The sequence below is a fragment of the Neovison vison genome, chromosome 4 (assembly GCF_020171115.1).
Source record: "Neovison vison isolate M4711 chromosome 4, ASM_NN_V1, whole genome shotgun sequence".
Lineage (NCBI taxonomy): Eukaryota > Metazoa > Chordata > Mammalia > Carnivora > Mustelidae > Neogale > Neogale vison.
Window position 1 is genome coordinate 145,331,053 of NC_058094.1, and position 22,881 is coordinate 145,353,933.

General features: G+C 44.1%; 1 protein-coding gene across 4 annotated transcripts in view; it reads left to right on the forward strand.

Annotated features, from left to right (window-relative positions):
- The first annotated feature begins 429 nt into the window (after positions 1–429).
- Positions 430–22,881, forward strand: part of NAPEPLD (N-acyl phosphatidylethanolamine phospholipase D) — a 52,812-nt gene continuing 30,360 nt past the window's right edge. Inside the window, exons 1-2 of one of the 4 annotated variants that reach the window (XM_044245863.1) lie at positions 430–485; positions 21,443–21,749. In XM_044245863.1, the coding sequence (XP_044101798.1) occupies positions 21,456–21,749 (294 nt within the window). In that variant the 5' untranslated portion in view covers positions 430–485; positions 21,443–21,455. Of the gene's footprint in view, positions 486–640; positions 936–19,299; positions 19,375–21,442; positions 21,750–22,881 lie in introns of those variants that run through there. The other 3 variants (XM_044245867.1, XM_044245868.1, XM_044245866.1) reach the window with 3 other exon arrangements.

The window sequence follows — 22,881 nt, forward strand, 5'->3', positions numbered from 1 at the left end:
GGAAAGGTTTCTGCAGCGCGAACCCGAGGTGCGCGCTGGTCCGGAGGCCAGCAGACGGGGGTGGGGATGGGGCCGGTGCTGCTAAGCGCGTGCCCCGCAGCGCCTCCTTTACCAAGATGGCCTCAGCGTTGGGGTCCGCGGGGGCGGCCATCTTGGTAAAGGCCGAAGCGGCAGTTCCGACGCTGGCAGGATTGCCAGATTCGAAGGTCACAATGACTGAGTGAGCAGGCCACGTGGAACGAACTTTGCCTCGGCCCATGGGTTCAGCTCGCCTCCGGGATGGCGAGGCGGCGGGCGTTGAGGCGGTGCCTGCAGCTGCTGGCGCCCTCGGCGGAGCCGGCGCGCCGGAGCCGGGGGTGGAAGAACCCGGGCGCCAGCCGCCGGGGCCACTCCTTCTGCGCGGCGGCGCTGTGCCGGAGGGCGCCGTGGCCCGCAGCGCAGGAGGAGCAGCGGCGGCGCGCGCGCCCTGCCGCCCCCCACGCCAGGTGAGCCCCGCCCCGCCCCTCCGCCGCGGGGGGTTGCAGCGCCGGGAGGTCTGCGCTCCAGCTCCCGCTCCCGCTCCCGCCCGGCGCAGGGCGGCTTCGTCCCGCCCGCGCATCCCTTTCGCGGCTCGCTTTCTCCTCGGCCTCTGGGTGGAGCAGCCCGCACTCCCGGCCTGGGGCTGTTTCTGGACGACTCCGCCAAACAGAGCGGCGTGGGTGGGATTCCGGGTGCCGAGCCCTGCCCCCTCCTAGAGACGCTGCGCGTGTGAGCGGCCCGGCTCCGTTTGAATTTCCGCTCCTCGGGAGTTGCGGAGCCCACATCGCTGAAGCTGCCTAGGTGAAGAGCCACTTTTTTCCCCCCTCCTGCTGGGAGAGTAGCCGTCTCTGGGACTTGTTTCAGATCCCATCTTCTCTGCAAATCACCAGGTTGCATCTTCCCTGATCGGAATACATGTGGGTGTACTTTTGGCTGTATTTGTAAATGAGTGGTCGACAGCTTCCTTAGAGGAACTTATTTCTGCTTCATATATGGTATTTATCTTAAAAAAAAAAAAAATCCAACAGGTTTCTCTGCTTTTGTATTCAAAGCTAACTGAATGGGAGAGCAAAAGAAAGGAGCAAAGTGGGGTGTGGTGGTGGAAGCTGGTGCTTTCTTGAGTTTTCTGTCCCGTGGTGGTTTCTTAAGTTGGGTGTTGCAGGTTTTTCGGAGCGGCTGTGCAGGTAACGTTTTTTTCCCTCCCCGATGTAGAACTCGCTGTGGTCCCGGTAGTTGAGAAATACGCTCCCACGGACTCCAGCCGTGCATCAACACAGCAGTCGAACCTGGAAAATACTGAGAGAATGAGAAGAGTTAACCTTTAAAAAGTCACTTAGTTCTTGTCTTTGCCTTTGCTGTTATAATAGGACTCATCTCGTTTACTTTGGCTGAGCATGGAGTATTTGCTGTTTGATAATTCTGATTAATTTATTGAGAAAGTCATTCCTGAGCTATAGCTCTTTGAAAATTAAACACTTTCAATCTCAGTTAAAAGTGGTTATCTAGCAGTTCTGTTTATGTTTTAGGTTACCGTTTTTGATGTAGTCTCGGACATAGATATCGATTAGAAAGAAGTTATGTAATCTTGAAAAAGAAAAGATTACCTATATCGCACAGCAGTCCGATGTTGTTGCAAAAAAAAAAAAAAAAAGAGGCCTGTGAGAGAAGAAATTAGGCAAGTGTACTTGTTTAATAATTTAAAACTGTTGTGACTCAACTGGAAATATAGTCCCAATTCCAAAAATTGCATTCTGCAGGCTTTCCTGTTGCAAGAGTTTCTGTAAGTCTCTAAGAGGGGAAAATACTTAAGAGTAGTTCTCATACCCTATTTTTGCTCACAATTCCAGGTTAAATTATACAGATTTCACATTGCAAAACTTAATTTTTAAATTAGTCCGGGGATGATTGTATGAAGGACATTTTATTTTCTTTATTATTCTCCTTTTCTTAAGATTTTATGTATTTATTTGACAGAGAGATCACAAGTAGGCAGAGAGGCGGGCAGAGGGGTGGGGGGAAGCGGGCTCCCCTCTGAGCAGAGAGCCCAAAGCCAGGCTCCATCCCAGGACCCTGAGAGCATGACCTGAGTTGAAGGCAGAGGCTTAACCCACTGAGCCACCCAGGCGCCCCAGAAGGACATTTTAATATAAGCATTCCATTGTAGGGTTTTGGTTCTGTTTTAGTTGATACAGTCATCCTCTTATGTTTGTTTGAAAAGGTTATTATGTTCCTTTGGTACTTAGGAGTTTGGAGATTTTAAAAGAACATTTTGTCTGTATTTGGAAAAGTACTATTTGCCTTTGATTTTCAATCTCCTTTTTCTTTGTAGTGGTAGGTAGCTTTGGATGTAGAGGGTTTTTCCATTCCATTCTACTCCTTTTATGTAAATAAGTATGACTGTAGCTGGGGGCTGTGTTGATCTGGCATTTTAGATTGAAAAGGATACAAGTAAAAAGTGCATTGAATATTATTGGGGAAATGAACTGTGCATGTAATTAATTGTTAACGAGCACCTTTATATTGAAGGCCTGTGAGGGCATGTGTAAAATTGGCATTTAAAAAAAAATCACTCGTGGGGCGCCTGTGTGTGCAGTCGGTTAAATGTTCAACTCTTGGTTCTGTTTAGGGCGTGATCTAAGGGTGGTGGGATCTAGCCCCAAAGTCAAGCAACCCCCTCAGTACAGAGTCGGCTTGAGATTCTCTCTCCCATTCCTTCTCCCCTCCTGCTTCAAATAAGTAAATCTTAACAAAAAGAAAAAAAAAAAGAAAAGAAAAGAAATAGTGTGATTTCCAGAATAAGGTTCTTGTAATATACCATTCTAACTGAAGAATTTTACTTGCTTGTCTATAATTTATAGTGCTTTGGTCAACTTGTCTTTTGAATTAATAAGTGCTTATTGTGTATTTAAACATTAAGACTTCTGTGACAGATTATATGTGAATTTGGATGACCTCAGGGGCAGTTTGTTATGTCAGAAAGTCTTTTGTCAACTGGTTGGATAACGTGTTATCAGTATTAAGATTGTAACTTACAAAGACCTTTCAAGTATTTATGTATCTTTAGCTTGATTTAATGGACATGCCCCATTCCACAGATGAGGCAGTCAGAAAACTGAGAGCCTAGGAAATTTTAGCCGAGATCCCCGAGCACAGCAGCTCTGGCCTTGTGCAGGAATGTCCCCTGTTGCCCCTTGTTAGAAAGGGGTATCAGTGAAACCAGGGTCGAGTGGTGGGACTCAGCAAGCTTTGGTCAGCATTACAGCCATAGATGACACCCCTAACCCTGTTTGTGAGTGATCAGTAGCGTCAGTTCTAGGGGTACAGGCCTGGCATGCAGATGGGTCAGCATCAGTTCAGACGCGTGAGTGAGAAATAGCTCAGTCTGTACCTGCTACCTACAATAATCCATCTTTTCCCTGGAAGGCAGCAGATTTTCTTTTCTTTTCTTTTTTTTTTTTTTAAAGATTTTATTTATTTGAGAGAGAGCGAGAGAGAGCGAGCTAGCGAGCGCGCTCAAGCAGGGGGAGTGGCAGAGGGAGAAGCAGACTCCTCACTGAGCAGGGAGCCGGATGTGGGAATGTATCCCGTGGCCCTGGGATCATGATCTGAGCCCAAAGCAGGTGGTTAACGGACTGAGCCACCCAGATGTCCCAGATTTTCAGGTTTATCTAAATTGGGGGTCTTCGCAGATTAAGGGCTAGTAACATATTGGCTGAACGGGAAGTGCCTGTATACTTCTGTGCTCGTTTGTAATCTCTCGTTTTTAGAGTAAAGTTGTCATAATAAACCCCAAGCTTCCTCATTGTTTCTGGCACCTCTTAAACTGGTAAGGTGCTTGCTTGTTTTGCTAAGACCCTGATGCTAGGACACCTGGACAGCAGCAATGATTACTTTGAAAAGTTTTCTGTATTTTGAGGGGCCTTCAAACTACAAAGATGTTTGTTCTCTTTTCAAGTCACTGTGTTCCTTCCTTTGGCTTGTTTGGAGAGTTTGTGAAAAGTACTGCATATATTTCAGAATATTGTGCCGTTGGTGCATAAACAATCACTCTTGAAACACTAAAAAAAGAAAAGAACATTGTGCCATTATATGGTTGAAGTATCGAAGGACAGTTTAAAACAGTTTCTAGGGTACCTGGGTAGCTCAGTGAGTTAAGCCTCTGCCTTTGGCTCAGGTCATGATCTCAGGATCGTGGGATTGAGTCCCACATCGGGCTCTCTGCTCCTTGGGGAGCCTGCTTCTCCCCTTTTCTCTCTTTGTCTGCCTCTCTGCCTACTTATGATCTCTCTCTGTCAAATAAATAAATAAAATCTTAAAAAAAGTTTCGAGACTCCCTTAAAAAAAATGTTAAGGCCCATTTATCTGTTTACGAGCTCAACTAAGTAAAATACGCTACCTGAGGTGAAATGTGTCCTTTATCTTTTTATGCTCATCATATGTTCTTTTGGTCCGAGTGTTTTTAAGATTTTATTTGAGAGAGAGGGAGAGGGAGCAGCAGACTCCCAAATGAGCAGGAACACTGGGCTCGATCCTGGGATCGTGACACGAGCCAAAGGCACTTAAACTGACTGAGCCACCCAGGCACCCCAGTCCAAGTGTTTTTAAACATAATTATGATGAGCGTGGCTTATAAACAGCCCCAGCTCTATCCCCAGCCACAGCTGGACCCTTGGAATGTCCTGTAACCCTCCGGCCTGATGTGCTTCACCTGTGAAGTAAAGGGGTCACAGAGTGATGCACTTGACTCATGGAATGTTCAAGTGAGAAAGGACTTTAGTATGCACCGGCCCAACCTCTTTAATTTATAGATTTCCTGTTTCTTCTTTTGAAAGAGTTTTTAGCCTTTCATGATCTTGCAAAACCGAAACCTCAAAATGAGACTTTTCTCCCATTTCACTTTAACATTCTTGGGTGAAAGTTGATTCCTCTCTCATTCTTTGCTCATCTTGCGTCTCACTTTTATTTGTAGATGAGATGTTCATTGTGTATAAATGTATTTGTGCTGTTCAGAGCTTGTTTTTTTTAACTGCGTGAATATGAATGCTGGTGGGCATAATGGGTATCATCACAGTGAAGAAGTTGACTAGCTCTGGACCATCTCGGCAGCATTCTTCTGGTAAAGCATGAATATGTAGAGCTTTATAATTCCTTTTTGCTTAGCTGCCCAAATATCTTAAATCATACTTTATCATAATGGTCATCTCTGATTTACTATAAACTGCTCACATTTTAGTAAATTTTGTTGAAGACCTAACTGTGCATTTATATATGGTACCGCGAGGCCACATAGTGGTCACTCCTCCAAGTTTTTCTGGGACTGAGGAGTTTCTCAGTATGGAGGGCTCTCCATGCTATGACTGGGTAAGGCCTGGGCACACTAGATGTGTTGGTCCCCCCTGCCTGAAGGTGTCTCAACTGACCGTGATTAACAGTCCTTCCCAGTTGGAAGGATGAAATGCCATCGGGGGTTATAGGAACTCGAAATATCTTGTCAAAGGCAAGGAAAATATCTTCAAGGCCTCCTGGATATTATCTGTTTATACAACTGGAGTATAGAACTATATAAATAAAATCACTTGTTCTTTTCTGTGTAACTTTAAACGTGAACAGTTTAGTGATTAAATAGGTCACATTTGAACTCTTCTCCATGTAAAATTAAAAGGGCAGTTATATTTATAAGGGAACTTATCAGGGAACTACTAAGTGTGTTTTACTTTGAAAAGGAAAAAAGAGGACACTGTTGAACGCAAAAAAGGCTAGTTTTGCCCGTGAGACTGTAACTGTTGGCTATATGCTGCCAACTTGGAACATGGTATCTGTTCGAGATAAACTTACTGGATTTTTCTTGCAGATTTAACATGATTAGCGGAAAGAGCACGGGCTCTGGAATCTGATTCTACTTGGGTTGGATCTCCAGACCCAAATGTTAACCAGCTTTTTGACTTTATGTAAAGTGCTTTTTTTTTTTTTTTTTTTAAGATTTTTATTTATTTATTTGACAGAGACCCAGACCACAGGCAGGAGGAGTAGGAGAGGGAGAAGCAGGCTCCCCACGGAGCAGGGAGCCCCATGCGGGGCTTGATCCTAGGACCTTGGGACCATGACCTGAGCTGAAGGCAGACTCTTAATGACTGAGCCACCCAGGCGCCCTAATGTAAACGGTTAAACTCAGTAAACCTTTTATTACATTGCCTTGAACATAAGGATGACCTCTACTCTTGGTACTGTTGAGGATTGAGTGAGATGGTGAATGTGTTTAAAGTGGCACATAGAAGGCAGTGAACTAGAGCGGTCACATGTGCTGCGTGGCTCACCTGAGTTTGCATTAGGAGGGATTCCATGTTTCCATAGCTTCCCTGACCTTCGCAGCTGTGGTTATTGTCTCATTTGGGATTAGTTTTGGGAGGCTTAGAGCTGAAAAAATCAGAGTGGGTCTGGTGGCCCCTGAAGTCCTAGTTCTTGTGCCATTCCTAGGAAGTGGCCTTCACACTCAGTGTGGCTGCGGCCAGCAAGATGCAGGAAAAATCAGAGTGTCTCTCTTGCCCTTCAAGGAGACTCCCAGAAGCAACATGGGAGACTTCTGCTCGAATCCCAAGTGTCGGTAGGGCTAATCCTTGCTTGGAAAGGTAGGAAAGGTGGTCATTTAGCTGATGCCTAGACTAGCTACCCTAAGTAAAACTGGGCCTCTGTTACTGAAGAGGAAAGAGGGGACTAGATTTTTATGGTGGGCCTCTTCTAGATTTTTTGGGTTTTATTTTGATTTTAGAGCATTTTTTTACTTTATTTATTTTTGAAAGATTTTATTTATTTGACAGCAAGCAAGAGCGTGAGCACAGGAAGAGGGAATGGTAGGGAGAGGGAGATGCAGGCTTCCCACTGAGGGGCTCCATCCCAGGACCCTGGGATCATGACCTGAGCCAAAGGCAGATGCTTAACGACTGAGCCACCTAGATTCCCCTAGAACATTTTTAAAATTTTTATTTAGATTTTTTGTTTTTGTTTTTGTTTCTGTGTTTTTTTTTTTTTTTTTTTTTGAGAGACATGGGATGGGATAAGAGGAGGAGAGGGAGAGAATCCTAAGCAGCCTCCATGCTCAGCTCAGCACAGAGCCTGATGTGGGCACCTTCTCAGGACTGTGACGTCGTGACCTGAGCTGAAACCTGGAGTCAGACACTTCACTGGCTGAGCCACCCAGGCGCCCTGGCATCGTCTGATCTTTCCCACTAGGTCACAGCTTTATTGTTATAGGATTCAAGGCCTCAAGATTTCCCCAGGAATTTTTAGTTTTTATTTCAATAATTAGTAGTAAGAACACCCTCTGTTGGCTTTTGTCTCACTGTCCTTTGGTTGCTTTTGCTTCTCCTACAATTTGATTCCCAATGAGTCTTTTTAAAAACAATTAACTCTGTCCCAGTGAAGAAGAATTAGAAGATTGAACTCCTCATCTTCATTTATTTATTCTATAAGTATTTATGGAACACTCCTCACATATAGGTTGCTGTGGGTTATCATAGACTATGCGAATTGTCATCGATTATGTTTCTTTTTCTTTGGGTTTGGCTTTCTGGGAGCACGGAGTCGAATCTGTGACTCAGCTGGACTGAATACAAGTCTGTGACCTCTCCCACTTGGCTCTTAGCCCTGTGGTCTTCCCAGTCCCAGCACCATGTGGTAATCTTGGGGTGATGCTTCCTCTCTAACTTGGAGTGTGGGGCAGGGAGGAAGTGTGGGCTTTACCGATGGCATTTGCCAGGCTAGCATACGTTTGGGGGTACCAGAAGGTCGTTTTGGTCCTCCTTAAATGTCTGTCCTACTTTTATGCCAATGACTAATTCAAAGTAGCTGTTCTTAACCCTGCCTGTGTGTTGGGATCACCCACAGAGCTTTGTAAAACTCTCTGGGGAACCCCCACCTGACTTTGGATTCAGTAGCTTCGAGTATAGTTTTTAAACCATTGGTCATTCTGATGGGCAGCCAGCCTTGAGAATCCCAGGTTTAAGGCTTTGTACCCAGCTGGCTTGGAGATACTTAGGGAGGAGCCCCACGTTGGTGCCTATCAGTCACACTCCAGATCAGATCCTTCCTTAATTACCTGTTTTGACCACGGGAGGCGGAGGCGGAGAACCCTGAGACTAGTTGGTTTGGAGATAGAAGTGGAGATAGAAGTGAAATGCTCGAGGGAACATTTAGCCAGCGCTGGCCTGGCTTGCCTGTTTTGCACGCTTCTATGATGGAAAGCTTTTCCTTTGAGCCAAAGAATCTTGCTAACTGGGGCTCCCACCATGGGGAGAGTGCCGATTGTAGGTGTGGCTACTATTAGTGTCCTGAGTTTGCACATTTTTCTCCCTGGGGGGCAGACAGGGGAGATAAGGAGGTGAAGGCGAGAGGATTATTACTTTCAGAACCAGGACACTGTTCAGGGTTTAGGAAGGATCTCCTGGTGGATTCAGAAAGTTGCTGAGGCCACACGAGCTATGGGTTTGCACAGGAATCTTGTGGAGAGTTGTGGTTTCATGTTTGTTTTGAGTTGTGTGAATTCTAGGAAGACCAGGGCTACTTTTACTCAAATATAAGAACAAAAATACATTCCAGAGTTCAATTCAATTTGTTTGTGCCATTACCCTTACTTAGCTCCCATATTTTATTAGTGCAGAAATTTAAAAATGGATTATATGCTTAGAATATTAGGTAGTGGCTTACAGTTGTGGGCTTGTTGTGTGCCAGACGCTGGGCTTAGGAATACGTACATTTTGTCCAATACCACAACGAAAGGGCATCAGACAAGGAAACTAAGACTTAGAGGTGACAAGGGTACCTACCAAGTTGGGAAGTATCTTTTTTTTTTAAATTTTTTAAGATTTTATTTGTTTGTTTGACAGAGAGACACAGAGAGAGAAGGGAACACAAGCAGGAGGAGTGGAAGAGGGAGAAGCCGGCTTCCCTGTGAGCCGGGAGCCGGATGCGGGGCGCAGTCCCAGGACCCTGGGATCATGACCTGAGCCAAAGGCAGACGCTTAACGACTGAACTACCGAGGCGCCCCTCAACTTAGTATATTTTAATCATACCAGGAATTAGATAGTAAATTATAAATGCCAACCAAAAAATGTATATAATTAGGATGTCTTGCTGGCTCAGTCCCTCTCCCTCTGCCTTTTCCTCCTGCTTGTGCATGCACTTTCTCTCTCTCTCTCCAATGAACAAATAAAGTACTTTAGAAGTATATATAGAATGGAACTTAAAGTTCCTTTGAACTTCAAGATTATGTTAGTTGACCTTTTGGGGATGTCACGTGGTGCGACGCTGAACCTGCTGTTACACTGTCAGCGGACGGACTGACAGGGTCTGACCTCAGCAGTGCCCTGGGCCTTGCTTCATTGTAAAAGCCCCCATGTTGGTTGGTTCGTTGTCATTTACCTTTTCCTCAGGAAGGATCGATGAGACTGATGTCCAGGAGTTTGCCCTCCGGCCATATTCCCTTGTACATGAACCAGAGGCTCAGGGAGCCTCCCTGGTGCCTGTCTTACTTTCCGTCCCCCTCTGTTGACATCAGGGCGCCATAACTGGTTGTCTGCGTCCAGAAGCTTGTGAGCCTCTTCGGCATGCCTGATGCTGGGGACCTTAGAACTTCTCTTTAGTACGAACCCTTGGGCATATAAGGAGAAGTATTTGGGCCAGTTGTTTTGGAAACGTCTTATCCTAAAAACTGTAGTTTTCAGGATTCATAGCTGATTCTTCTGTAAACCTGTTTCTCCAAAATCTGTAAGGAGGCTGAAGAGGTTTTTTTGTTTTTTTGTTTGTTTGTTTTTTGTTTTTTTGGGCCTGGAGTTGAGATACAGTAGACATTCAGTGTTTGGTAAATGTCTCTAGAAATGATTGAAGTCTAGGCCCTTACAAATTATACCTGGAATCTTTTTAAAGGGTGAGAATCTAATGGCTGTTTGATGATCAGATTTGTCATGAAATCTCTTCTGAAATATTTTAAGCTCTAAATGATCTCCTGCTTTGCCTGGTAAACCCGGGAAACTACACTTCCTCCAAGTAGCTAAGGTTGGTGTTCTGGGCTGAAAAACACTGTGCTTATCCCTTGCGAACCTGACTTGGGAAGGCGGCTGCCTCCAAGCTAACTTTAGCTGGGGACTTCCTACTGAGGAGTAGAACGCCAACCACGGTGGTGGCCACGTTGGAGAGGGGGGCAGCCCTTGTGTGGCCAAGCAGGCTGTCTGGGGCAGCCACAGATGGTTAGAATTGGGGAGGTTTGAAGGCGCCTTAAGGTTGTGGCTCAGGCCTCTCTTTCTATGGATGGAGAAAGTCTTAATGATGGTAAGTGACTTTTTAAAAAAAGACTTTATGTATTTATTTGAGAGAGCGTGCATGTGAGTGGAGGAAGAAGCAGAGGGAGAGGGACAAGCAGACTCCACACAGAGCGTGGAGCCTGATGTGGGGCTGGATCCCACAACCCCAAGATCATGACCTGAGCCGAAATCCACAGTCCAGTGTTCCACTGACTGAGCTATCCAGGAGCCCTGATAGTGACTTTCTAAAGCTTACAGACTTCAGGGGCGCCTGGGTGTGGCTCAGTAGGGTAAGCGGCTGTCTTTGGCTCAGGTCATGAGCCTAGGGTCCTGGGATTGAGTCCCACATCGGGCTCCCTGCTCCGGGGAGCCTGCTTCCCCTTCTCTCTGCCTGCCTCTCTGCCTACTTGTGTTATCTCTCTGTCAAATAAATAAATAACATCTTAAAAAAAAAAAAAGCTTACAGACTTCAGCGTGGATAGTTTTTATTTACTATGGCTTGACTTTCGATTTTTTGACTTTATGATGGGGGGAAAGGCATACGTATTCAGTAGAAACTGTACTTTTTTTTTTTTTTTTTTAAAGATTTTTATTTATTTATTTGTTAGAGAGAGAGAGAGAAGAGGGAGAGAGCGTGAGCACAAGCCCACAAGCAGGCAGAGGCAGAGAGAGAAGCAGGCTCTGGCCAAGCAGAGAGCCTGATGTGGGACTCGATCCCAGGACACTGGAAACATGACCTGAGCCAAAGGCCGTGGCTTAACCAACTGAGCCACCCACGCATCCCTAGAAACTGTACTTTGAATTTTGAACTGTACACCAGCTGACAGTTTATGATGTGATTCTTTTTATTATTATTTTTATTAATATATGATGTATTATTTGCCCCAGGGGTACAGGTGTGTGAATCGTCAGGGTTACATACTTCATAGCACTCACCATAGCACATATTATCCCCAGTGTCCATAACCCAATCACCCTCTTTCTACCCACCCAAGATGTGATTCTGACAACTCCGGGGCTCCCAGTCAGTCCCATGATCCCGAGCGTCCACAGCTGACACACTTGCAGCCGTTCTGTCCCCCACACAACCATTCCGTTCTTCACTTCAGTACAGTAGTCAATAAATACATGAGCCGTTCAACGCTTTATTACAGAACAGGCTTTGTGTCAGATGATTTTGCCCAGTTGTAGACTCATCTAAGTGTTCTGTGCACATGCAAGGCAGGCTAGGCTAAGCTGTGATGTTTGGTAGGTTACGTGTGGCAAACGCATGTTATAATTTTTAACTTCAGGATGGGTTTGTTGGGATTGTCACCCTGTTGTAAGTTCAGGAAGTTGGGACCAGAACTGAAGTCAGAAGTAAAAGAGAGTGTTTCCCCCTCTTACCGTTTCTTTCTATCCAGGATCTATAAAGACCAGTTTCTCTCTCTCTCTCTTTCTTTTTTTTTCTTTTTTGAGAGAGAGCACATTCATGTGTGTATGAGCAGGGGGGAGGGCAGAGGCAGAGGGAAAGATAGAGAATCTTAAACAGCTCCATGTGACATGGAGTCTGATGTGGGACTCCATTTCATGACCCTGAGATCATGACTTGAACTGAAATCAAGAGTCAAGACACTTAACGAACTGAGCCACCCAGGGGCCCCTCCATTCCTTTTCTTTAGGGAGGGGACTATATATATCTTTTTTTATGGGTTATACTTTATTTTATTTTTTAAAAAGATTTTATTTGACATAGAGAGACACAAAGAGGGGACACAAGCAGGGCGAGTGGGAGAGGGAGAAGCAGGCATCCTGCGGAGCAGGGAGCCCAGTGGAGGGGCTTGATCCAGGACCCTGGGATCATGACCTGAGCTGAAGGCAGACACTTAATGACTGAACCACCCTGGCGCCCCTGTGGGTTATACTTTAAAGACAAGAAGCTTTCTTTTTGCATAATGGATTGAGACAGACTGGAGAGAGGCCACATTGTGGAAGTATATATTGTTCAGATCTTGGCTGATGGAATAATGAATGAACCCTTAAGGTCCTATAGCAGATTGAGGAAACCCTTTTTAAGTTTCTCAAACTTTAAACTAGTCTTTCCTCCCGATATTCCCCAACCTTTTCAGTTAATAAATTGTATCATTTAGGCCAGAAATGAATCTGAACTTTCTGTTTGCATTATTTTTAAGATACTAAGGAGGTGATAACTGTCATTTCAGTAAACATCCTGCTTTATGCATGTTTTCTCAATTTGCCATAACATGCGATTTTATTTATTATTATTATTTAACATGCCATTTTAGTAGGATTATCCTAAGGATTCCAGTTAGAGTACTGTGGGTGGTATTTTAAAATGGACTTTGGTCTTAAGCTGCCTTGTTTATTGTTTCTAATTCTAATCAGACCTTTGCTTTCTTACTTAAAGGAAAAACTCTTATTATAATAGAGAAGACACCTAGTGTGTATGAATTTGGGAGACTTAAAATCTTTTAGTAGCCTGTGAAATGACTTTTTAGTTCAATATACCGGTTTTGGTCAAATAGTGAAAATTTTCAAAGCCTTTGGTGTTCTGTGATCAAGAACATTTGCTGTCCTTGACCAGTTTTTGAAAAGAGAACACATTCTCTAGTTGGTATCCTGGAGAGTCAGGTTGAGTTCTGCACTCAACTCACTCTTTTCAAAACTGTCTGTTCTGAGTCTTTTGGTAAGGTAGCATTTCTTTGTGAATTACTTGTGTTGGATGACAGAACACAATCTAGTAACAAATTACACATCCTGGGGCGCCTGGGTGACTTGAGTCGGTTAAGCGTTGTGCATCTGCACTTGACTCAGGGATGATCCCAGGGTCCTGAGGTTGATCCCCCACTACCCCCATCACCCCGGTGGCCTGCGTCTCCCTCTGCTTCCCCCACTTTTGCTCATGCACACTTGTGCTTTCTCACTCTCTGAATTAAACGGATAAAATCTTAAAAAAAAAAAGTTTCATGTCCTCATTTTAGGGGAAGAAAATGCACGGGTCTGGGGAGTATGATGCTTCAGAAGCAGTGGAACAGTCTTCCTGAGGGATTTTTTTTTGCAAGAGTCCATTTTCTAGAGTCTGGAAGAAGCAATGTGGAAACAGGGCATGATTGGTTAGGAGGTTGGGGATTTCCTTAGAGCGCTGGCGGGTCCTCTTTTTAGGGCCAGGTAAGCTTGCCAAGCTGGGTTGGAGGATTGGGATAGGATTCCTTGACAAGGGTTTCCCATGAGTGCAGGCTGACTTGGGTTTAGGTTTGTGGACTATTCTCGGGGCAGCTTCCATTCTGGGAGGGTCCCGATAAGCGAATTAACTTGATTTGTTGAAGTAAGTTTTCTGTCTGTAATCAGATGAACACTTTATAAGGCAAATTTGAAGTTTCTTTTTTTTTTTTTTTAAAGATTTTATTTATTTATTTGACAGAGAGAGATTACAAGTAGGCAGAGAAGCAGGCAGAGAGAGAGAGGAGGAAGCAGGCTCCCTGCTGAGAAGAGAGCCCGATGCGGGACTCGATCCCAGGACCCTGAGATCATGACCTGAGCCGAAGGCAGCGGCTTAACCCACTGAGCCACCCAGGCGCCCCAAATTTGAAGTTTCTTTTTTTAACACGATAAAAGGTTTTTTTTTTTTTTTTAAGATTTATTTGTCAGAGACAGCGAGAGAGGGAACACAAGCAGATGCAGAGGGAGAGAGAGAAGCAGGCTTCCCGCTGAGCAGGGAGCCCGATGCAGGGCTTGATCCCAGGACCCTGAGATCATGACCCGAGCAGAAGGCAGATGCTTAACAACTGAGCCTCCCAGTCACCCCTATTTTGATTTTTATAAGGGATCGGGAAACTTAGATTTTCTTAAAATCAAAATGCTTTTTTTAAACAAAATTAAGAACAATTTAAGCAATCTATTCTTAAGTCTATCTGGAATTGTAGAATGTTCTTTCACTTGGATCCAAAGGTTCTAGTTATCATACTTTTAAAATTTTTACAGAAAATAAATAATAGTAGAAGGCACACTATGCATTTGGTTAGTGCTTGGGAATACTAGCCCATGACGTGATTGCTCCTCATTACAGCCCTTCAGGGAGATATTTGGTTGTTATCTTAATTTCACAGATGAGCAAGACCATGTTGAGACAGGTTAAGTTACTTTCCCCACGATGATTTCTCTCTAGTTAGTGGAAAAGCTAGACTGCCGTCTTCTACAGCCCCAACCAATGTTCTTTTCACTGTTATGAAGGTTAGTTGTTTGCTGTGATAGATTTCTATCTATTTCTATGTACACATATATCTAAATGCATTTTATGTATATATGTATACATATAGGTATTCTAAAAATTTTATTTTAAGATTTTATTTATCTATTTGACAGAGATCACAAGTAGGCAGAGAGGCAGGTGGGAAGAAGGGGGGAAAGCAGGCTCCCCACTGATCAGAGAGCCCAGTGCAGGGCTCAATCCCAGGACCCTGAGATCATGATCTGAGACGAAGGCAGAGGCTTTAATCCACGGAGCCACCCAGGCGCCCCTAAAATATTTTTGACTAAACTATTATTAAAGGTTGTCATAACTCAATTTTAGTGTGCTCCCAGGTATTGTATATTAAGCTATTAGCTTTGTTTTCCTTTAACGTTTTAGTGAAACTGGTTGTTAAGTCAACAATGTGAGGTTAAAAAAAAAATTCACTGATAACAATTAATGCAGTACTTTCTTTGTTGATGTATGGGGTGTACATACCTCCCACAGAACATTCTCCCTTTCATTACCCAGCGTACTTCCCACGCTAGGACAAATCTCCCCTCCCTACCAGACTCCTAAATGCATGTGGGGATTAACACCAGTCTTCTGGGAAGTCTGTATTGTCTGTGAGGGATGGAGACTGTTTAGTTTAAGCTGTGGAAGCCCTTAGCAGACACTTGGGTGAATTGAAATAGTTTCGTTAGCTATGTTACCTAGCATTATAGCATAAGGACCCTTTTCACCAAAGACGAGACTGCAGCTCTAAAAGGGCGAATTTCATGTTATTTGCAATATCTGAAAATAGAATTCTGAATGTTTTCCAGCTTTCTTGTCAGCATCTTTGTGGGTATGTAATGGATAGTCACTCAATTAGTGTTTTTAAAATGTCTCCTCTAGGAATAATGATTCGCAGTGTCATGATTTATGAGCACGTTGAAATCCCAAACATACATTGTACTAAAGCAATTTTTTTCTTTAACTTTCTGAATGATAAAGCAATGCATTCAATTCTAGGCAGCTGGCAAATCTTACATGTCAAAGAAAGACAGGATAAAACATTTGCTTTTGAAACAGAGAGCCCTTGTTTTTTGAAAGTGTTTTACCCATGTGTGCAGTTATTAAAATATTTGTACTTTGGCAGACTTGTCTTCACCAAATGTCACAGGGACGTGGGGTAAGTCCTCTTGTTAAGTAGGCAATTAATCTTCAAAGAAATGTAGAGAATGTAGTTGATAATTACTGGATGGAATTTATGTCGTCCTCTTTGTAACAAATTGTTTTTTTAAAAAAGAGCACTTACATTAGTGGTCTTAGGGCTTTGTTTAAATTTGCTTCTGAATTCTAAATTCAGCTGTTGTTCACAAAGTTAGCTGTTCACAGGGGAAAGGAGGGTCAATACATTAATTGTGGTTCTGATTCTATTTAATTACCAAGGCTAACATTTTTGTTCTCTGTCTAAAATCTGTATCTCCATATAAAAGCTGGTGTATTTCATCAATGTCAAGACAGAAATTTTATGCACATTTGAACACCACTGATACCAGGTTATGTCATATAATGGATGGTCTTACAATAATAATTTTATAGTCTTAGTGACACATAAAATGACAGTGTGCACCATTCATGATGCCTTGAATTGGATGGAAATCAGCATTCGGTAAAGATCCTCAAGTTTTTTTTTTTTAAAAGATTTTATTTATTTACTTGACAGAGAGAGATCACAAGCAGGCAGAGCAGGCAGAGAGAGAGGAAGGGAAGCAGGCTCCCCGCTGAGCAGAGAGCCCGATGCGGGACTCGATCCCAGGACCCTGAGATCATGACCTGAGCCGAAGGCAGTGGCTTAACCCACTGAGCCACCCAGGCACCCCTCATCAAGTTTGGAACCCTTATAACACAGGTTGTTTCCCATGTACGCACATCTCCTTTCGTTTACCGCTGGGCTGAGAGGAAGGCTGAAATTTTACTTGTTAAATTTGGAGAGAGATCTAGAACCAGAAATAAGGAGGAGATTTGCTGCGTTTAATTAAGGAAACTCCAGCCTGAATGTGTTACCGGGCTTGTCTGAATTTACAAAGCGGAAAGCAAGTGACCAGCAGGGCCACACACAGAACCCACTCTTGTTCTGTCTTCGTTTTCCCCATCATTTGATCTTTTCAGTGTTTGAATATGCGCCCTGTGAGGCTGTTGCTGTGCCCTCCAGAGCGGCCAGAACACCTGGAGGTGATGAGGCCCCTTCTCCCGTGGCCTAGGCTCCTGCGTGTCTGCCCGCCGAGGCTCACTCTGTTGCTGGAGCACGTGTTGGTGGGGCTCGTCCCTTTGCATGTGTACCGAGTGGACTACCAGTACTTTTCCTCTGAGAGAACAAGTCCAGATTGTTACAGTTCAGGTTTTCATGTCCTTCTGTATTTTTCCAAATCATTTCACACTCAGTGCAGAGTGCCCACATGGTGTGTAGCCTGGACACTGTCGTGGTCGTGTATGATCCTGTGAATACATGTCCAGGTATTGAAGGATATTTTAAAAATCGTGGGCAAGCTGCTGCCTTCGGCTCAGGTCATGATCCCAGGGTCCTGGGATTGAGTCCCGCATCGGGAGGTGGGGGGGGGGTCTCTGCTCAGCGAGGAGCCTGTTTCCCCCCCACCCCCGCTTGCCTCTCTGCTTACTTGTGATCTCTGTTTGTGAAATAAAAAATCTAAAAAAAAAAAAATAATAATTGTGGGCAAAGCCCCGGTGATGGTAAGAGGTGGCCGTGAGGTGGGAGTGTGTGTGTTTGAGGAAGTAGAGCAAGGCCTCGTGTGTGCTGCAGAGCAGAGTGTGGGCCCGGCCACAAACAGTGTGCTCACGGCCCATCTTCTTACTGACTTCTGCCCTTATTCTGAGAACCAAGGGAGGGTTCTGGAGATTTTTCCTTTTGGTTAGTTGTATCAGATCTGCCTTTGAAAAGATCATTCCCGAAGACTGGATTTTGTGTGTGTTGGGGTGGAGGGCATGTTCAGAGAGGACCGCGGCTCTTTGCTGGAGAGCAGTTTCTGTGGGTGGACTGGGGTGGGAGCCTGGGTAGGTGGAAGAAAATGGGGATGTCATGCAGAGATTGTTCATTACTTAAGGATAAAGCAGAGCACTGAACCCATTTTTCCACTCTCCTTCTACTCCCGGGTCCCCGGAAACCTCCCTATTCTCTTACCTTCACTTGTGTCACCCCCAGTGCAGTCTGGGTCCCGGGGTCACCATGTCCCTGCGTGTCCTTGAGCACATCTACTTGGACGACTCCCTGTCGTCTCACCCCCATCTCAAGCTCGCTGGGTCAGAAATCCACTCTCTCTTGCATCCTCCAAACACTTGCTTTCCCCTAATTCCTTGGCGTGGTCATTGGTTGTATCCTTTCTGACTCTTGCTACTCTACCCATTCCCCAACCTGCCCTACAAACAACCCAAAGTTTGCCGCCACCCAGAGGCTTAGGTCTTGCTGATTCACTCCTTGGTTTCTTGGGTTTATTCTGTGCTTTCTCTTCTCACTGCCACTGCTTCCTTGTCTTTTGACTGGCCTGCTCTACCTCTTAGTGTTTCAGGTAGAAAAGGGCATTGGGGGCACCTGGGTGGTTCATTCGTTAAATGTCTGCCTTCAGCTTGGGTCATGATTTCAGGGTCCTGGGATTGAACCTTGCATCAGGCTCCCTGCTCAGTGGGAAGCCTGTTTCCCCCTCTCCCCCTCCCCCTGCTTGTGTTCCCTCCCTCACTGTGTCTCTCTCTGTCAAATAGATAAATAAACTCTTTAAAAATAAAAGAAAAGGGCATTAGGGATGCCTGGGTGGCTCCTTTGAGCCTCTGCCTTTGGCTCAGGTCATGATCTTGGGGTCCTGGAATCGAGCCCCACATGGGGCTCCCTACTCAGCGGGGAGCCTGCTTCTCCTTCTGGTTCCATCTCTCCCTCTGCGTGTGTGCTTTTTCTCTCTCAAATAAATAAATAAAATCTTAAATGAAAAATGGGCATTGTGATACCTATCCTGAAATTTTGCTAGGAGCAGTGATTTAAATGGCATTTGTGAAACAGGGAACAGAGGGTCTGCCTATTTCCTTTTCGCAAATTTATCTCCCTGGCTCATGTTTAGCGACACCCTTTCGTTTTTGCCCTGCTACCAGAGTTGTCTCCTTTTTAAGCTCCTTCATTTTTTCCCTCATTTCTTACAGGGCAGCCAGACCTCCTTCAAGTCTCAGGCCAGGCCCCAAATCGGATCCCAGCCCTCAGGCCTCTGCTGTTGGCTCTCACAAGCCTTCGTTACTTCTTATGTCCCAGCCGCATCACATGACTCGATGTTGTCTCAAAACTGTTTTGACTTTGCTTTGTGGTTTTTTGAATCAGAGGGCCCATTTCTCCTTTCTCTTTATCCTCTGATTGTTTTAATGGGACCAGAATTTATTACATAGTTGGTAGGAATGTTATATATGTATTTATATGTGTGTGTATGTATGTATAGGTCTGTGTGTCTTCATAGGCCCATGTACCTATCCCACAAACTGTCGATCTTCACAAGGGGTTGGTAGCATCAGGTCAGCTCTGCCGTCTATTAGACATATCACTTTTTCGGGAAATAAAGTCTCTAAATTTGGTGCATTTACCTCTGTTAAATGAAGGGGGGTTTAAGTGGTTGGTCTTTTTTGTTCCTGCCCTTTGTAAAGTCCTGGGCCTGAACTTAATTATAACCCCGGGGAATTATAGAGCAGTTCTTCGAGAAGAACCGAGATAACTCACCCAGATTCTTTGCTTTCTGGTGGAATTTAAAGAATTGAGATATATGGCCGGTTCACAGGATTACAGAAAAAAGAATTAGTATGTGGTGAGTGGCAAACCCTATATGGACATTGTGTGATTTTGATCCTTTGAACCCCCATGAGGTAAGGAGGTATTTTACAGATGAGGAAATTGAGGCCTAGAGAGGTGGTTATTTGCTTAAGATGCAAAGCTTGTTAGGCTGTCTTAGCCACGAGGCTCCCAGCGACCAGTGGTGCTGAGTACAACACCGTGTGCTCTAGCTTTTGCCAGCTGTGGTTTCCCAACACCGATTATTCCCTAGACCAGACACTATTTTACTGTAGACAGTTTGGAAAAATAGTTTTAGTTCAATGTATGTGTTCATCCTAGCCTTTATGTTCTTTTCCCTTTCCCTCCCAGGCAGTATTTCTATGGTAAATATCACTGAGGCCATAAAAGTATTTGGCTGTCTGTTGTGTTTATTTTGTTTGTTATGAAATGTATTATGTGTATGCATTGTATTTAAACTGGAAAGAAAGCAAATGTTTGCTTAATAGAATCGGAAAGAAATGAAATTCATGGCAGATATATGTGTAGTCTTTTTTGGGAAAGATTTATTTATTAGAACGCACTCACACACATGAGCAGGGGAGGGGCAAGGAGGGAGGGAGAGAGAGAATCTCAAGCAGACTCCCTGATGAGCACATAGCCTGACCTGGGGCTTGATCTCATGACCCTGAGATCATGAAGTGAGCCAAAATCAAGAGTTGGATGCTCAAATGACAGTCACCCCCATGCCCCTGGATCAATGTGTATTCTTTTTTTTTTTTTTTTTTAAAGATTTTATTTGTTTATTTAACAGTCAGAGATTACAAGTAGACAGAGAGGCAGGCAGAGAGAGAGAGAGGGAAGCAGGCTCCCTGCTGAGCAGAGAGCCCGATGCAGGACTTGATCCCAGAACCCCAGGATCATGACCTGAGTCGAAGGCAGTGGCTTAGCCCACTGAGCCACCCAGGCGCCCCTCAATGCGTATTCTTAATACGTTATCACTTTTATGTATCTGGAGTATCTACATAGTTCAAAATGAAGGATTTGGTTCCTTGGGTTAAGTGGTGGTGGTGGGAATAATGAGGCCAACAGCTAACATTGTTGAGCTCTTGCCATGTGTGTATGTGTTATATTTGTTATATACATGTTACATGCATGTTTCTAAGTGCTTTATGTTACCTTTTAAAACCTCTCCATAAACATCAGAGACATGTACTTTTGTTATCTCCATTTTACAGATGAGGAAATCGAGGCCCAGAGAGGGTAGCAAACTTATCCAAGGTCACTACACTGTCTTGGCAGTTTTAAATCTGAGTTAAGTCAAATTTGCATGGTTCACCATTTAAATACATTTTTGAAATCTCTCTCCACTAATGTTATTGTCTCCTTTCCTGGGATCTGAACTTAGTGTGTTTTTTAGCGGAATTGGTAATAGATTATCTTCAAAGTAAAAACACGGCTAGGCCTAGTGGAGTACTGAGTTATCTTCAAGGAACTAAAGCAGTCCTTCTCAATGTGTGTTTTTAACAAAAGTATTTTTTTTTTAATATTTATTTATTTATTTGACAGAGAGATCACAAGTAGACAGAGAGGCAGGCAGAGAGAGAGGGAAGCAGGCTCCCTGCTGAGCAGAGAGCCCGATGTGGGACTCGATCCCAGGACCCTGAGATCATGACCTGAGCCGAAGGCAGCGGCTTAACCCACTGAGCCACCCAGGCGCCCCTTAACAAAAGTATTTTTAAAATTCAGGTATGAAATGCACATTCAGGAAGGTCCTTTAATTGTAAAAGATACCATTGAAATGGAGAATTTCATATGTTTAAATGCTGCCTGCTGGGTGGGCCTTGCTTTGGATTACAGCATAAGGACTATTTATAAGGTTTGGCAGGAATAGATAAAGCAAACATCTTTTCTAATTAGCAAGCTATAATATTGGATTCAGAAATTATGTTTTGCCAAAAGAAAGTTTGAGCTGATAGAGACCTACAGTTTTTATAAGCTTGAGGAAATTTCTCTTTCCTAAGAAATAATACTACGGATGTTGTGTGATAAGTTTTAATGCCTTTATGTTCAAGTCCATATTTCCACTCCTTCTGTTTTTTTAGTTCTGAAAAGGACATGGATGAAAATGAAAGCAGCCAGTCCCTGATGACGAGCAGCCAATATCCCAAAGAAGCAGTAAGAAAACGCCAAAATTCAGCCCGGAGCTCTGTAGGAAGTGATTCTTCTAGGTTTTCCAGGAAAAGTTTCAAACTGGATTACAGACTAGAGGAAGATGTAACTAAATCAAAGAAAGGAAAGGATGGCAGATTTGTTAACCCATGGCCGACGTGGAAAAATCTCTCCATTCCAAACGTTCTCAGATGGCTGATAATGGAAAAAGATCACAGCAGTGTTCCAGGCTCCAAGGAGGTAGAATTTGGTTTTCTTGTGTGTGTGTGGGCTGCATATTTACTCTTATTATTACTTAATTTTGCTGTGAATTATATTATGACACTCCTTTTGAGCCGCTTTTATGTGATAAGACCTAGGGCCAGGTTCTGGGGAGAAAATTGAATATAGTGCCCTTAAGTTGATAATTAAGCAATGAAGTACATATATTAATAACCAGCTCTGATCTAGAGGTAGGAATAGAGCATTTTAGAGTATGGGCAAGGAAGCAATTGATTCTAGCTGGTGGGGCTGGAGACGGCTTCCGGGAGGAGGCCGTATGTACTTGAGCTGGGCCTAGAAAGACAAAAAACATTTTGGCAGTGGTTTTCATGTGGGTGATGGCACGAGCAAGGTCATGGAGAGCAGTAAATACAGGACATGTACCGTGAAGTAGGAACCTGATTTTTGTTTGGAATATGAATTATGAATTATGAAGGTTAAGACATTGCCCAGAGTGCTTGGCTCTCCCCACCCCCCACCCCGCATCCTTGGATAAAGCTGTTAAAGCTAGAAAAGAGATTTTCAGATAACTTATCCAGACCTTTAAAAATTGGCAGTAGGTCACTGACCTTTAAATATGTGTGTTTTACCTAGGATAAAATGTATTAACATTGGGCATGCGGCTTATTAGAGTAGTGTGGTTCTATTTGCAATGGGGTGGGTGGCTCCTAATTGCCAGAGCCTTCCCCCCTCCCACCACCTTTCTTAATTTCTTGCCCCATTTCACCACCTGTCTCTTTTGGCCTCTCTTTTCTACCAACCCCTGTCCTGCTAGGCTTTGTGGGGAGTGGGGAGAGTGGGAACTTGATGTTGGGAGTGGGGGATGGGATGAAAAGAGTCGGGGCATCCTTGATGGCTTGATCTGTGGTGGGAAGCATAGCAGGGGTGGGAGTTGGTGGGGGTTGGGATGGAGGAGGTGGGAGATCCTTTACCTTGGTAAGTGTTGTTGCTATTGTTTTTAAGGATATGGGATTTTTAAAAAAACCCTGATATTGTCACTTTGATGCTAAGAAATGTACACAGTATTAATCCTAGCTAACAAATTCATTACTGTGAATAATACTTTTCCAACACCTTGTTAGAATGAGGCAGGGCATTAAGAGATAAAACC